This window comes from Panthera uncia, chromosome E3, assembly GCF_023721935.1.
Source record: "Panthera uncia isolate 11264 chromosome E3, Puncia_PCG_1.0, whole genome shotgun sequence".
Lineage (NCBI taxonomy): Eukaryota > Metazoa > Chordata > Mammalia > Carnivora > Felidae > Panthera > Panthera uncia.
This window is the reverse complement of record NC_064815.1, coordinates 20392170-20408889: the sequence shown is the minus strand read 5'-3', so window position 1 is coordinate 20408889 and position 16720 is coordinate 20392170. Positions and strand designations below refer to the sequence as shown.

The following is a 16720-nucleotide window of genomic DNA, read 5'->3' as shown; positions in this document are numbered from 1 at the left end:
CACGTGGGTGCCGCGGTCCAAGTGGTGGCAGCTTGGAGTGGTGGCGGTGGTGGAGTGGTTGCCTCCAGTCATAAAACCACAGTCTCAGAAAAAGACATGAAATGAGTTTAGGCCAGTGGTTCCCAAACCTGGACACGTCACAATCACATGGGGGATTTTTTAAACCACCCAGTAGTCCCTCAGCTTCTCCTCAGAGAATGTGATTCATAGGTCTCGGGTGGGATCCAAGCGTTTGTTATTTTAAAGCATCCCTTGGGGATTCGGAGGCACAGCCAGGTTTGGGAACCAGCAGTCTAGGCCAGCTTCTCGTCCTGCCCTTGGAGGGAAGACGGAGGCTCTGGGAAGTACAGAGGGCATTCAGGGAGACCGCCAGACCGGCTGAGATCCAGGCATAATTCCAGAAATACCAACTTTTGCCTCGTCTGATGACATACTTTCCGTCATCTTTAAGACTCTAATGAGTTAGTAAAATACTTGTTAGACAATATGAGTTGAATGAATGAAATTCACCAAAAGATGGAATTAAGCCAGCGCACCCTCGAAGACTCTCCCCCTGGAGTGATGGTGGAGAGCTCAGAAATCAATGGCACCCTTTGACATCCGTCTCCCATAGTGTCCTCTTCCCCCAGGGTATCAACTGTCCTAAGCAGAAAGGACGTGTCCCGCCTAAGACTCTTGTGATGCTCTTTTTCTTCCAGAGCCTTGGGCAGGCTTTCTGGCCCAGGGCACGATGCTACCTCCCTATGTCCAACTACACAAGCAAAAACCCTAGGAGTCATTCTTGATCCTTCTTTGTCTCCGCCATATCCAACCCGTTGCTCAAGATTTTGCCTGCTAAAAAGCCTCAAATCTGTCAACATATCTGCTTCTATTCCATTGCCCTAGCCAAAGCTACCAGCATTTCTCCCGGCAGTGACGTTAAGACCCTCCTGCCTCCTCTGCCTCCCCTCGCCTTACTGCTAATCTGTTTCCCACGCTTCAGCCAGAGTTCACGTTTTCAAACTCATACCTTTCAGTGGCTTCTCATTTAGAACGAAGATCAGTTTCCTTCACGTGGCCTGCAGGCCCGGCTGGTGCAAACCCTGCCTGCCCACCCAGCTTTCTTTCATGCTATTCTCCTCTCTTCCACCCTTGCCCTGACGCAGCCGCATGGCTGTTCTTTCAGTTCCTTGAATACTCCTTGAATATTCCATTCACGCGAGTTGTTTGTGTAAGCCCACAGTTTGGTGACTTAAAAGAACAATTGATTTGCTCATGATTCTGGAGTCTGGCAGTCTAGGCTGGGGTCTGCTGGCCGATTCCTGTGCCCCTCATAGCATTGGTGGGCTCGTTCACACGTGGGTGGTCAGTCACTGGATTGACCGGAGGAGCCTGGTTCAGCTGAAGCTCCGGGCACGCGAGTGAGCCCAGGCTGGACCCCCTTCGCCCCCATGGTCTTTCATTCCCAGCTTCTTCACAGCATGGTGGACTCAGAATCCCAAGAGGGGGACAGTAAAACTTGCAAACCCTCCCAAGGCCTGGCCTTGGAGAGTGCAAAAGCTTCTACCGCATTCTACTCACCACTGCAGGTCTGAAGACGAGCCCAGATCCAAGAGGAGGGAAAGTCGATCCAACTCGTTGATGGAAGGAGCAAAAAATCCACATTGCAAGGGAGCGTGGGAGAGATTGTTGCAGCCATCTTGAACCCAGACTTTCCCCCCAACGAGGCCACTGCATCTGTGCTGGCTGCCCCCCGGCCTGGGCTCTCGTCCAGTTAGCGTGCTTCTTTAGCCAGGTTAGCTCAGTCTAGGCTTTCTGATTTCACCTTACCTGCCCCACGTCAGGGATGCTTTCTCTAAGCCTAAGGGCCTGTCCCTTTGTTGGATGCCGGTTTTTCCAGCACTGTGTTGCTTTCCTTCATTGGAATTGGCTCCGCTTCTGAGAAGGCACATTTGCCTGTGATTATTTAATTAATGTGTTTCCCTTTTAAGATCATCAACTTCGTGAGAGCAAGGACTTGTCCCTCGACACTCTCCATGACATTCCCATGCTGGAAAGTAGGCTCTGAGTGGAATTTTCTGGATGAATAACTATGAATTAATTAATATGTGTTATTGGGGTCAGCACGTCTCCTGCTGGCCACCACTTCCCAGGCAGAGGGTCACCAAGAGCCTTGCTACGGCTTCTACCCCACCAGGACTTGTCCCAGAGCTTGGACTGTGCTATCTTCCTGGCCCATTCCAGCCCATCTGGAGGGCCTACCTCCTCCTCTGGGGAGGACCTCCGGGCCTGGAGTGCTATTCCAGGATGGTCGTTTCCTCTCTTCTTCCTCCCTGGCATCGCAGATGTGCCAATCAGTCTTTCATCCCCACCTACTTATTCATTTCCCTTGGTATAATGTCCCCCAGTCTCCATAGAACCTCGCCATTTGGGCCGACAAACAGTAACGGAAGGAAGGATAACTTCCTCGGGAGCAGCTGTACTTGAGACGCCTGTAGCTAAGTGCTCATGTCTGGCGGAAGGATGAATCGATCACTCCGTTTATGGAGCTACCTTCTTGCTTTCATAGCTCTCAGGTAGAGTAGGAAACTGCGTGAGCATCAGTCCCCTGGATCAGCCCTCAGCAGCTGCCGTAGTTAACCTGTCGCTTTGTTTCTAAGGTATTCAGTCTACCCTCGTGAATGGCTTCACTTCTACCGTCTACACTCAGTCATTTGACCAGGGACAGACTTCACGTCACCCTGTCAACACTTAGGGCCAGCTCATGAGCTCTGCTGTGACCACTCCTGCCAACTTGGAGAAGAGCCTCCCAAGACTTGAGAATCACTTGACCCACTGGCTCCTTCCATTCCCCTTGCATCGCACTGGCGATGGCTTTGTGCGGCAGGAGGCTGACCTTGGCACCCCTAACAATGACACCCCTGACCCTGAGGGTATCGTTGGTGCCACGTTCGGGTCCACTGAGTTTCCTCAGGCCATGGATGCACACCCCGTCCCCCTCACTCACCCCACCCACAGAGGCACTGGCCAGACATCTTGAGGAGGTGCAAGCTGTGGCTGAGGACATTTGGAGGATCCATGACCCTGGATTGGTGGGGTCAGAGCTGCAGGTGCCCACCGAGTAAGGGCTGGCCTGTTGGTGTGGCCTGGGGTTAGGTTGTGGTTCTGGGTCCCCCACTCACTGGCTATGGATTGTAAACAACTTAATCAACCTCTTGGACCCTCAGTTTCCTCATCTGTGAGGATTTCATGAGGTACTTGGTGTTGGTGCCTGGTTGTAAGGATTTGGCTGGTCCTACATTTTGGAGCAGGCCTAGCGAAGACACTCACCTCTGTGAGTGGAGGGTCTGCGGAAGTGGAGGATGGAAGAAGGATAAAGCAGAGAGGAGGCTAGGGCTGCTCCTCAAGGCCCAAAGGACTGGGCTCAGTTTTCCTCCCACACCTACTGGGTGTTTGTGTGTCTGTCTTCTTTTTCTTTTGTTTTTTCCTTCCTCTCCCTCCTCCTCCTCCTCCTTCTTCTTCTTCTTCTTCTTCTTCTTCTTCTTCTTCTTCCTCTTCTCTCTCTCTCTCTCTCTCTTCCTCCCTTCCTCCCTCCTTTCCTTCCTTCCTTCCTTCCTTCCTTCCTCTCTTTATTTCTTTCCTAACTTTAAATTACCTCCTCTGTCCGGTATCTCCAGAGTAGTTTGCAGCCTGTGTGTTTCAGTGCTGTCATTTGCTGTCTCATACAAGATCTGCTGTTGCTAGTTGCTCGTGCTTACGACCCTAAATCCAGTCCGAGTCACTAGAGGTGACAGACTGAGGTGTAGACCAAGGCCAGGCTGGCACAGGATGGTAACAGGAATGTGTTCCAGGCAGAAGAGGTCTGTGATGATGTTACAGGCATCCGGGCCAGTGCTGACACTGGTCATTCACTCCAGGTTTGCTGGGCCCAGGAGAGGGCTGTCTGTACCATCAAGATGCTAAACAGTCCGAGAACCCTTTGCCTCTCCCCAGACCATACAGGAAAACCTAAGTGGCTCTGAGTTGGTGTCCACGAGTATGCCAACTGGTATCCACATGGCAGAGTCCAGGAGAGGAAGCCACAGTCCCTGCTGCACACGACAGATGTGCTGTGCGGCCTGCCTCCCAGCTGGCACACCATCTCCCACTCTTGTTTAAGAGGCTTGGGGTCTGACCTGGACCCTCTGCTCTGTCAGCCCACTCCTAGCAAGGGACGTCTGAAACAACTTTCCCTAGGGACAACCTGAAACAATTGGAACAATCCGATCTTGGTCTATCTATGTCGCTTGACCTTGGTCTGGACTGCTTACAGAAGACTGGCACCAAGTTGGTCTGCCTGTGGGTTCTGTTCCCGCCTGGAACCTCCGTTCTTGTTACGGGGTTTCTGGCTTTTGCTGAGGCCCGTCGTACACCTGCACACGTTATCCCTACTCCGGAACTGGTTTTCACACAACTCTGCTTTGGATTGCATTATTTCTCCTTAGCTTCCCAAACTGGAATCTACCCCTTGAATCTTCTTTTCCCATCTCTCTGGGGAATTACTTCTCTATCTATCTGTTTATTTTTGCCACCGCTTTGTTGAGATCCTCACATACCATTATGATTCACTCATTTAAAGTGCACAACTCCAAGGCGCCTGGGTGGCTCATTCGATTGAGCACCCAGCTCTTGGTTTCAGCTCAAGTCATGATCTCACAGTTCGTGAGATCCAACCCCGCGTTGGGCTCTGCACTAACAGCGTGGCACCTGCTTGGGATTCTCTCTCTCCCTCTCTCTCTCTGCCCTTTCTCTGCTCATGCTCTCTCTCTCTCCCAAAATAAATGAACAAACATGAAAAAAATTTAAAAATTAAGTGCACGACTCAATGGTTTTTCGTATATTCAAGGAGTTGTTCAGTGATATCAGCACATTTTTTTTAATCACCGTAAAAGGAAACCCCATCCCCACTCTACCTTCCCCCAACCCCACCCCTAGTCCTAGGCAACCCTTAATTTTCTTTCTGTCTGTATGGGTTTTCTTATACTGAACATTTCACATAAACGCAATCATAGAGTACGCTGTCCTTTATGACTGGCCTCTTTCCCTTAGCATAATGTTTTCAAGGTTCATCCATAGTGTAGCACTTACTTGTTTTTGTCGCTCAATAATATTCCATTGTATGGATATGCCATCTTTTGTTAATCCTTTTATCAGTTGGTGAATATTTGCCTAGTCGTAGGTTATGAAAATTTGCCCTTACGTTTACTTCTAAGAGGTCTACAGTTTTAGCTCTTACGTTTATGTCTTGGATCCATTTCAAGTTACTTTTTGCATATGTTGTGATGTGGTGGTCCAGATTCATTCTCTGGCATGTTGTCCCAGCACAACTTATTGAAAAGACTATCTCCCCCCGTTGGATTGTCTTGGCACCCTTGTTGAAAGTCAGTCAGTTGTAGAGGTGAGGGTTTATTTCTAGACTCTCAGTTCTATCCTGTCGTCTTTCCTTATTCTTCCACCGCACTGTCTTGATTATAGCAGCTTTGTGGTAAGTTGAAATCAGAGGTGGAAGTCCTCCAGCTTTGCTCTTTTCAAGGTTTTTTGGAGTCTCTTGTATTTCTACATGTATTTTAGGATTAGTTTGCTAATTTCTGCAAAGAAGCCATCTGGGGTTTGGATGAGGATTGTGTTGTCTTTAAATCGATTTGGAAAGTGTTGCCGTCTTAACGACATGGGGCCTTCCAATCCATGAATATGGGATGTCTTTCCATTCATTCCCTGAATCTTGACACTGCACAATGCCACACACCTGTGCCACTCTGTATCTTTGCCTATTGCCCACCCCAGAAATTCAGCTTGTTTTACCTGGTAAGGTCTCTTGCCCCCATTCCCTACAGGCATTGGCTGTATTTGCCTCCTTGACGTGGCTTCCTTCCACTGTCAGCAGCTGCCATGACGACGCAGGGGGAACCTAATGGTCAGGTCCCCAAATCAAGCTCCTCTGGACCACTCACTATCTACCAAACCCTTAGCTTACAGTCTCCTCCTTGAAGGTGAGGATTCATGGTTATGGGCAGAATTTTCCATCTGTATCATTTCCCTATGGTGCAGCCAGAGTTGGGAAATAGAAACAGAAGACCACACACGCATGGATCTTGCCACCGAATTCAATCAATGAAGATCCAGGGACGGTGTACAAACCTGCAGGAGGGTCCCAGTATCCTCAAGAAGGGGGTCTGGGAAAGTAAAGGTAGAGGGGCTTGAAGTATCCCAGGTTGGGGTGAGCATATACATTGTCTGTGCTGACTGGGTCAGCTCACCAGCACACTCTCCCCACCAGTACCGGGACGTTTATTTCCACAAAGTAGTCCTTCCTGAGAATCAGGAGTGCTTTGTTTTGCCTGCCTGGGACTGGGAGAAGTTGGACAGTTCAGCTTTTCCATACAAGCAGGGCCTTTTGGGCCTGGATGCCTGCCATGCCCATGCAGAGAATGGCAGGTGTCACTTCCTTGGGCTTTTGTATCCGTCAAAGACAACTACCATATCAGCCTTCCACCCGCATGTTCCAATTCCAGCAATAACAAGGGATGCCCGCCCATGATACCATTGGGGCAAATGCTTCCAGAAGGCTGGGCATCTGTGCTCTTAGGACTCCATCACAGAGCATATTAACGATGTGTAAGTAGCCTGTTGTGCCCTTGGTGCTGATATGAATAAATATGGTTTGCTTTTCAGTTTGAATTTTCTGTTCTAGGTCTGCAAGGCCCGACTTCAGCCAGGTGGCAAAGAAAACCTCCATGGGTGCCAACTGTGCACTACGAAGAGCTTAAGAAAATCCATGTGTCGCCAGGAGCCACCTAACTAAGGCTCTGGGCCTTAGTTACCCAGAGCTCTATTTTAATATCCTAAACTATTTTATCTATAAAAGTCTCCCAAGCCTTCTTTTACACCTGTTTTAGTTAGGTTAGTCTACATTGCAGTAACAGACCAACCTTAAGATACATTGAAATGTACTTCTCACCCATGCTGCGTCCCCTGACCGTTGCCTTTGGGCCTTGGGGAGGGGCAGTGGCCTCTAGGGATTTCCCTGTCAGGCTGATCAAGTCCTCCCTCTTCCAGGTATGGCTCTGTGGGGGCAGCATGGAGGTCCTGCCTTGCTCGCGGGTGGCCCACATTGAGCGGAAGAAGAAACCCTACAACAGCAACATCGGTTTCTACACCAAGAGGAATGCTCTCCGGGTTGCTGAGGTCTGGATGGATGATTACAAGTCTCACGTGTACATAGCGTGGAACCTGCCACTGGAGGTAGGGCCCCAGCAGCCCTTCCCCATCACCCTGGACCAGTGATCCTGTCAGACAGGTCACTGATGGTGTCTCCTCAGAAAGATGCTTACACGTGCAAAATTGTAAGAGCATTTTGAAGGAGTTCACAGATCTCCAGGTGTTGGAAACCCTGCTTTACGTGGGGCCTGGCACAATGGAACTCTCGAAATCCAGTTACAAAGAGTAGAAGGGTCTTATTGAATTAATCCCAGCCATACTGTAGTCATCCGGATGCCCTGCTCCTGAACGTCCATGGTGTTCTGGAAGCTTCTTAACCAATGACTCCATGATTTGCCCTCACTTTGCGCCCTCCCACGGAGCTCCGCCTGCCCCATGACATACACCCCTACCAGTTTACATGGCTCTTCAAGTCTCCTCCATATTCTTTCCAGAATACAGCCTAAGAAAACTCCCGTGTTGCCAAAGCCTGACAGGAGTATTGTGTGATGGCTGTGCCTTGATTTGGTTGGAATCCCTGCTCTGCCGCTTACCAGCTATGCAGTCTTGAACAAATCCATTTACTGCCTCCGTCCCTGAGGCTCCTTGCCTAGAAAATCCTTCCGAAGGTGACTGGGGGAACTGAATCTAAAGTACTCACTTAAGTAATAAGTACTAAAGTACCCCCATCTAAGTACTAGAGTACTCAGTTTAAGTACAGAGTACCAAAATCATCGATCTAGGTGCATGTCAATGCACTTAGATCCACAGCACAGCGGGTGACCCACCATAGTTGGGTTTATCTCTTCAGTCAGAGTACCTGTAGGTGTCTCAGCCATGTCCTGAGAGAGTCGCCTAGAATTGTTCCCTCTGAGGACCGGCAGATTTCAGGTTGCAGGAGGCGGGAGCCCAGAGCAGCAGCATATGTGCAAGATTCTAGATAAAGAGGGTAAAAGTAAAGAATTTGTACCCTGTTGTTACAGTTATTGAAATAATGTTCCCAAGCATTGAAGCTCTTTTGGCCATAATAGCACTTTGTAGCTGTTAAACCAGAAGTGATTTGGCATGTGGTTATTTATATAAAGATAGGTACCACTTGCTGAGCCCTGGCTATGTCCCTGGCACTCAGGAAGTATGATCAAAGGAGTCCCCTTAAACCTACTCCCTAAGCAGTATCTCATTTAGCGCCTCCGTAACGACCTCATGACAGAAGAACTTTCTGCCTCAGTGTCCTTGCCTATAAAGCAGGGATTGTTGACATTCGTCTCCTGGGGCTCTTGTGAAGATAAAAACAAGGCTCAGAGTATAGCAACTGTGAAGGGCTCAATACATGCTAGCTTGATATGGACCTATTATGACGTCCATTTTACAGGTGAGTAGACTGAAACTCTGGGAGGTGACGTGTGACTTGCGTAAGGTCCTCCGTGTAGCACATGGCAGGGCAGGGCTGTGAACTCACATCCTTACTCGACTCTCCCCACAGCCCTGTGAAATCAGTGCAATCAGTATTATTATTCCCGTTTGTGAATTTACAGTGGCAGTGTGACTTAGGGTCATAAGCGCTCAAGGCGGCTGGCCGTCTTCCGACGCACATTTAGGGGGGCTTTCCTTTAACACCGCCAGTTGGCTGTTGAAAGGAGGAATCTTAACGAAATAATATGAACTCTCCCTGGCCCCCAAGCTGCCGCCTGGCTGCCCGCCATTGTGGAGACAGCGTCCTGTCCCTCCTGGTTCGCGGCCATCTTGCGGCAGAGCCTGTGGAGTCCTATTTCAGCTAGTTTATTTTCCCTTGTCAGCATGTAATGAACCCATTACAGGTTCATTTCTGTAAAAGCAGAGTGAATTATTCATTAGAACATCATTACAAGCTTTGCAATGGAAAATTATTTTCACTTCGGTGTATAATGAACTTCACAAAGGGCCAGCAAAGGGGGGAATCACACGTGTATAGAGAAGAAAGACAGGAGGTGGTTATAGGCATTTATTTTCCTGTCTTAATCAAATAATTCCTCTAATAACTGGCTCCGAGAGTCACTGAGGAAACGAGGGAAGATGCTGGGAACATAGGTTGTCAACATCAGTGCGTCCTAGGATCCCTTTTGTGTGGTGATGATAAGGACGGCTCCTTTGGGGGGCCACGTGCTGCACTCAGGGGACCGTAGTCTAGCCTGGGGCTCTGGGATCAAATGAGTCCCCTTAAACCTACTTCCCAAGCAAGCATGCGGGATGTCAGGTTTCTCTCTGATGGCTCTCCTCAAAAGCCACCTGCCTTCTTCTCCGGCCAGAGCTCCCCAGTCACTAATGCCCCCTGCTTCTCTCTACTTTCAGAATCCAGGAATTGACATCGGTGATGTCTCCGAAAGAAGAGCCTTGAGGAAAAGTTTAAAGTGTAAGAATTTCCAGTGGTACCTGGACCACGTTTACCCAGAAATGAGAAGATACAATAACACCATTGCATATGGGGAGGTAATTAAGACCACACGTGCCCTCAGCTTGGATGGCTGTGCAGTAGGCTGGGGATTGCTCTGATGGGGGAAAATAGAGGACAGATCCATTCATTCATTCATTCATTCATTCATTGAGTGTTTTTCGGAGGTACAGACCTGGCAGCAAGGCTCTCACCAGCTGGTGGGGGGACACATGTAATAAATGTTACAATGGGGGGACCAGAGGCTCTGGTAACCTGTTCTGTCTGGGGTGTAGAGTGCATGATCAGTTCTATTTGGGACATTTTGACTTTGAGGTCCCCTGGGACCCGTAAGAGGGACGTTGAGCAGGAAGTTGGAGATAAAGACAGGCAGTGACTGGAGCTGTCCACTGCTCAGTGCTGGCGGCCAGAACCCCTTGCCACCAACAAAAGGACAGACGCTCTTAGATCTTCTGTGATGAGACAACATCAACTCTCTAAACATTGAAATAGATAGACTTTTCTCTTATTACAAAGGCCATTAGTATGCATTTCAGAAAAATTTGAAAATACTAATAAGGGGCAGCGAACACGTACAAGAGCTTTTGATGCACCAGGCACTATTCTAAGTGCTTTTCACCTGTGAACTCATTTTACCCTCCCTTTATGAGTATTATGTCCATGTTGTTGATAAGGAAGCTGAAGCTGAGACTTGGATGAATTCAATAATTACCGAAGGTCTCAGGCTGTAAGTCATGAAGCCGGCCTTGCACACAGGCATTCTGACTTCGTAGGTGATACTACATTTTGATGTGTGGTCTTTGTGTGTGTGTCCGTGTGTGCATTTTTTTTACTAAAAATATACACACGTGTATATTTTTATAAACACATCTGTATCTATGTATTGCTGCAGCCATGGTGTCCACATGTGGAATAATTTGAAATCATAGCATACAAGGAATATCTGTGTCATTTCTGCAGCCTTAGTAATGACTGTGCATGATACCACCTTTGTGTGCCGTGTTTTGCTCGATAATACAGACGTTTATGTTATTTCTGTTTTTTTCAATATCGTAAGCCCTACCGCTGAGAACATGCTGTGTGTAAGCCTTTTTACTTCCTTCCGTTGTGTGTTCGGATGAGGCACAGAGTGAGGCCAGGGCGCAGGGCGCCAGATGCACCAGACCCAGTGGTGACACCCCCACTAGCTCCAGTATTCGGGCTGCTTCCCCGAGCTGCTTGCGGCTGAAGCTAAGGCCCTCTGTGACTTACAGTGTTTCCTTTTTCTGTAACTGTGTATTCTCCCCGCTTCATGCCCGATGCCTTTTATGGGAAGTAAATAAGGGCCAGATTAAACCGTCAGGGTGTGGCCGAGGTGTCCCTCTGGAGCCGGAATCTGGACTGGGAAGCATGTGTCTTGCAGGCACAGTCCATATCGTGATTGGGGGCGCATGAAGACTGGATCACTGCACGGGGCTATCGGGAAGGTGAAACGAGCCGGGATCCGTTGAGTTTTTAGACCAGTAGCTGGCACTCAGCACTGACTATTAACAGGTCCGAACTGCCTTATCTTTTCTTCTTCAAAACAAAAGTGTGGTCTGGGGGTTTAGGGTTATCAGAGTAAGGTCAAATAAAAGGAGGCATCGAAACACAACAGGCTGTAAACGGATGATTCGTAAGACAATTGGGTGAATTGCCTCGTTCTTTGGAGAAGAAAACAATTGAGATCCTCGCCGGCTCACCACATCCTGAAGTGTATTTCAGATGAACTTTAGCGTTAAATGAAAGAAAAGAAATGATAATAGGACCATACGGAAATGCGTGTGCAGCTGGTCTCTGAAAGGGCCAGAGCTTCCTAAGAATGAAAGCCTTGGAAGAAAATGCAAAAGTAAAGGATAATGGATCCGAGCTTATAAATATTAAAATAATCTATACATCAACTGAATAGAGAAACAGTATGCCAAACCAGAAGAATAGTATAGATGAATGGACGATGCAAATAATATATAATGAGCTCCACAAACTGAATTACATCTTAATAATTAATTTAAATAAGAAAATAAAACACCCCCAAAGAAAAATAAAGTATAGGAGAAAACACACATGGTTGAAAAACATGGACGTTTTTCACTGATTTCGTCATCGAAGACATTAAAATACATTGAGGTAGCTTTGTGCTTCTGCCAAATAAACAAAGGTTCATTTTTGGAATTACATGTGGGCATTCTGCCAGTAAGATCTTGGTTATATGAAAAATCACAGATCCTCTGGTGAGGGTGTAAATTGTAACAAGCTTTTTAAATAGCAGTTTGAACCACATGTATTAAAAGGCTTAATGATAGTCGCACTCTCATTTCTACCCTTATCCTAAGCAAATACTTTGAAATGAGCGCAAAGATTTGAGAGTAATTGTTCATCTCTGTGACTTTTTTTTTATCAAAAAATTTGACTCTAACTTGAAGGTTAGTTAAATATACCATATTAATCGTTTGAAATATTTGCAGCCATTTCGAAAGGTATGTACAAAAGTTTAATGACTTGAGAGAAATGTTGATAGTCTAATTCTTAAGAGGAAAAGGTCAGGATTATAAAATTGGATTAGCTCCTTACTATTTTAGATTGAAAGCAAGTGAGAAAATAGCATGGGGAAATGGAGACACGGGTTGTAGTTACCTCTGGGTGGAGAGACAGGCAGCTTTTGTGAGGGTACTTTGTCACGTGTTCCAAATTATTGCTAATGTTTATATGATAATACCATAATGAGGAGGAAAATAGTATTAAAAAAATAAGGAATAAAAACGGGAAAATGAAAGACGATGGCCAGGACCCAGTTCCACAGGCTGTGCACTGAACAGCTCCAGGGCCTGTCATGCACATGAAGTACGATGTAAATGATGTCTCTGGAGCTGAACAGTGGGGTGGCCATGGAGTCAACGTAGAAATCATAGTCTGGTTTTGGGGAAAGGGGAGGCTTTTGTTTTTGCAAATCTCTCTATCTCTTTTAAGTAAGAAATTCAGTGCATACACTCTATAGGAAATATAAAGATGAAACAAAAGTTATTCCAAATCCCAATTCCCAGATATGATCAGTGTTAACATTTTAGGGCATTTGCTTTTATTACTCCTTCTCGGCTTGCTGAGCTCAACATATGCTAAAATATATTTCATATGGACTATAACATTAAATGAAAGAAGTCAAACTAATCAGATTCAGTTTGGTAACAAAATCTACCATTATTTAGACAACTCTATTTCTAACACTCCCTCCTACTGTTTCTTTTCACCACACCAGGCCCCCGAGCAACAGGAGAAAGAAGAAGGCAGAGTGAATATCGTACTATATTTGCAATTTATGTCCTCCGGTTTTCATGTACAATGCTGTTTGAGAGTCTTTCCCCAGGCCAGCGAATATCTCTGGGTTTAATGCTCCTTGCTCCTTCCCAATTTTTTAGCGGGCTTGTTTCTTGGCTTTAAAAAAACGTCCTCGTCGCGTGAATTATCTGTGTCTCCGTTGTTAATTGCATTATGGTAACCTGTAACATTCTGTTAAGTTTTTACTTAACTTCTCGTTAGTTAAGGGGCGCCTGGGTGGCTTGGTCGGTTAAGCGTCTGACTTCGGCTCAGGTGATGATCTCACAGCTCCTGAGTTCGAGCCCCGCGTCAGGCTCTGTGCTGGCAGCTCGGAGCCCGGAGCCTGCTTCCGATTCTGTGTCTCCCTCTCTCTGCCCCTCCCCTGCTCATGCTCTGTCTCTGTCTCTCTCTCTCAAAAATAAATAAAAGATTTTTAAAAAAATTCTCGTTAGTTCACAGGCAGTGTAATGTTAGTCTCGGGTGTGCAGTGTAGTGATTCGACCTGGTTATATTACACTCCACTTGACCCTTCATGTTGGAGACTCAGGGATGAGTTTTTTTCTTTTTTTTCAAAAAACGTTAGAAGCTGTGAAGTTCCTGGATCGTGGGGTGGTTCTAGTTTTTGAACCTGTTGCTCATCACAACAAGTGCCCTTCTTAATCCCCACCCCCCTCCACCCCCCATCCCCCTCCCCTCTGGTAAGCATCACTTTGTTCTCTATAGTGAAGAGTCTGTTTCTTGGTTTGCCTCTCTCTCTTTTTCCCTGTGTTTTTTTGTTTCTTAGACTCCACATGTGAGTGAAATCATATGGTGTGTGTCTTTTTCAGACTGATTTCACTTAGCTTAATACTCTCTAGCTCCATCCACATTGTTGCAAATGGCAAGATTTCATTCTTTTTTACGGCTGAATAATAGTCCATTGTGTGTTTTTACCACACCTTCTTTATCCATTCATCACTCGATGGACATTTGGGCTCTTTCCATAATATGGCTGTTGCAGATAGTGCTGCCATAAACATCAGAGTGCAGGTACCCCCTTTAAATTAACATTTTTGCATTCTTTGTACCTAGTAGTGCAAAGATGCTCAGCCTCACTCATCATCAGGGAAATGCAATGAGATAGCAACTCACACCTGTCAGAATGGCCTAAAATCAACAACACAAGACACAACAGATGTTTGAGGATGCGGAGAAAGAGGAGCCCTCTTGCACTGTTGGTGGGAATGCAAACTGGCGCAGCCGCTTCGGAAAACAGTATGGTGGTTCCTTAAAATTTAAAACGAGAACAACCCTACGATCCAGCAACTGCAGTACCTCTAATGTTTTGTTTTGTTGTTAATTCGTCTCCGAGTCTCCAAAATAAAGGGTCAGGGGGCATGTAACACAAGAACGTTAACACACTTTCTCCTTGACTGAGAAAGTTCATCAACTTCTCAGCCTTTGCTAATATTATCTGGGGTTTGGGGCACAAACATTCTTTTCCTTTATTTCCATTTTATACCTTTCAGAATAGCTTTACGGTTAAATTCATTTCAGTAACAAGATGTACGATTATTCAGGCAACTGTATTTTAACACTTAACTGCTAGCAGTCCTGTTTGCCACGCCCAGACCCCAGCATGGTGACAGAGGGAGACAGACACCTCTGAGCAGGTGTCAGCCCCAGTGTTTTTCATCCTGACCACAGTGATGGCGCCCAGGCCCACTTACAGAGTAAGCCACCTTCCCTTGCTTTTTAAATGTCTATTCACCTCTATTAGCTGGAATGCTTTAACATGATTTTTTAAATTTTTTAATGTATTTTGAGAGAGACAGAGAGTGCAAGCAGGGGAGGGGAAGAGAGAGAGAACAAGAGAGAGAGAGAATTCCAAGCATGTTCCACACCGTCAGCGGGGAGCTCCGTGCGGGGCTTGAACTCATCAACTGAACCGTGAGACCATGACCTGAGCCAAAATCGAGTCGGACGCTCAACCAACTGAGCCACCCAGGCGCCCCTGCCTTAACATAATTTTTAAAGAAAGACACGTGCCCGCTTTATGTCCTGATTCTTCCATGTATGAGATACTGCTTTTCCACATGTAAAAGCAACTCAGTGAGCACAAAAACATTCACCGGGTCTTTGGTCAAAATTCTGTGGTTGGCTCATACTGCCCTCGTGGCCTGAAGTGCCTCTGCCCCTTGTTTGATTTTATTCATCTTTGTTATTCTCTTACCATTATTTATATGAAAGACCATGCACATACGGTATGCATAAAGCATACAGGTGCAGCATAATAATATACAGCAATATAATAATATACAGATGGAATGGAGACGTGTTTTCGTTGCTGTCCTGGAAAAAATTCAGTCTTGCACGAGCTCTTCCTGTGTCTGTCTCTCCAGACCATGGACTGTTTCAGGGCAAGGACTGTGTTGTTTATTTTTTCATTCATTGAACTTAGCACAGTCCCAGGCACGTATGAGGCCCTCCATAATATTTATTAAGTTACTGAATAATAGATTTCTTTGCATAAACATTAGAAACAAAATTGAAAAGCCTGGCATTCTGAAATCATTATAGGGAACAAATATGCCATAAAAACAATACCTTAATATATTAGGAGCGCTTCTAAATCTACAATAAAACCACCAGAGATCCCAATGGGGAAATAAGCAGATAATTCTTAAAAAGGGAAAGAATTGCTAAACTTGAAACTCTCCAATTTCCTATTAATTGTAAATTCATAAAAACAAGAATGTCTTTCCTCACCTCTCAAAACAATATTCTCTATCACCTGTAATTTTTATTTTATCCTTCTCTTAAAAGCTTCATTAGACTCCGTTGGACACATTTTTATAATATTGCTCTTGTGTAGACATTAAAAAAAAAGACATAAGCAAAATACATTTGGTAGATGTTCTCACTTTCAACATCTTAATTCTTCTGAATTACTTTTTGACTCAGAAGTTTGTTTGGGTTTTTTTTTCCACGTAATTTATCCTTTGCCTTGTTGAAAGCATCGACAGTGAGCGTGTCCTCAAAGCATCTACAAAAGAACTAAAACACAGCATGGGGCTCCAAGGCGACTCAGCAGAGATCTCTTGCTTGGGACCTTTTGTGCAACATATCTGATTCATCACTTCTACCCCTCTGCATACATTTTTGGTAACTTGGGTTTAAAGCAATACCCCCGCCAATTTCTTTAGAATTTTTCTTCCAAGCAGCTTTCTTTTTTTTCCCTCCAGCTTTATTGAGATATAATTGACATATAAAGCTATATAAGCTTAAGGGGTCCAACATGTTGATTTGACACACTTACATATTATAAAGTGATTATTGCCATAGAGTTAGCTAACACCTCTGTTACATCCCCTAATTACCATCTCTTTTTTTGGTGATGAGAACATTTAAGATGATCTAATCGTTGGGTGATTTTCCAAGTATGTGATACAGTATTATTGGCTATGATTACCATGCTGTGCACTAGGTTCCCCAGCATCTAAGTTTGGATGTTTGTATACTTTGACCAACACAATATTTTTAAAGCATGAAACTCGGGACTGATAAGTATTTACATACCTTGTGGACGGGAATAGAAATTAGTCTGAAGCTTCTGGAAAGGATTTGGACAGCAGGTTTTAAGAACATTAAGGTAGCCCTACCTTCTGCTACCGTAACCGCAGTTCTAGGATTATTTTCTTAATAAAACCTGAAGGGTGAACAAGCTTTACACAGTTGCTCATTACGGTCCAACTTGAACAAAACAAA

General features: G+C 45.7%; 1 protein-coding gene across 1 annotated transcript in view; it reads left to right on the top strand.

Annotated features, from left to right (window-relative positions):
• Positions 1–16720, top strand: part of GALNT17 (polypeptide N-acetylgalactosaminyltransferase 17) — a 120413-nt gene that overhangs the window by 73338 nt on the left and 30355 nt on the right. Inside the window, exons 3-4 of the mRNA XM_049639198.1 lie at positions 7075–7260; positions 9544–9681. Coding sequence (XP_049495155.1) covers positions 7075–7260; positions 9544–9681 — 324 coding nt within the window. The remainder of the gene's footprint in view (positions 1–7074; positions 7261–9543; positions 9682–16720) is intronic.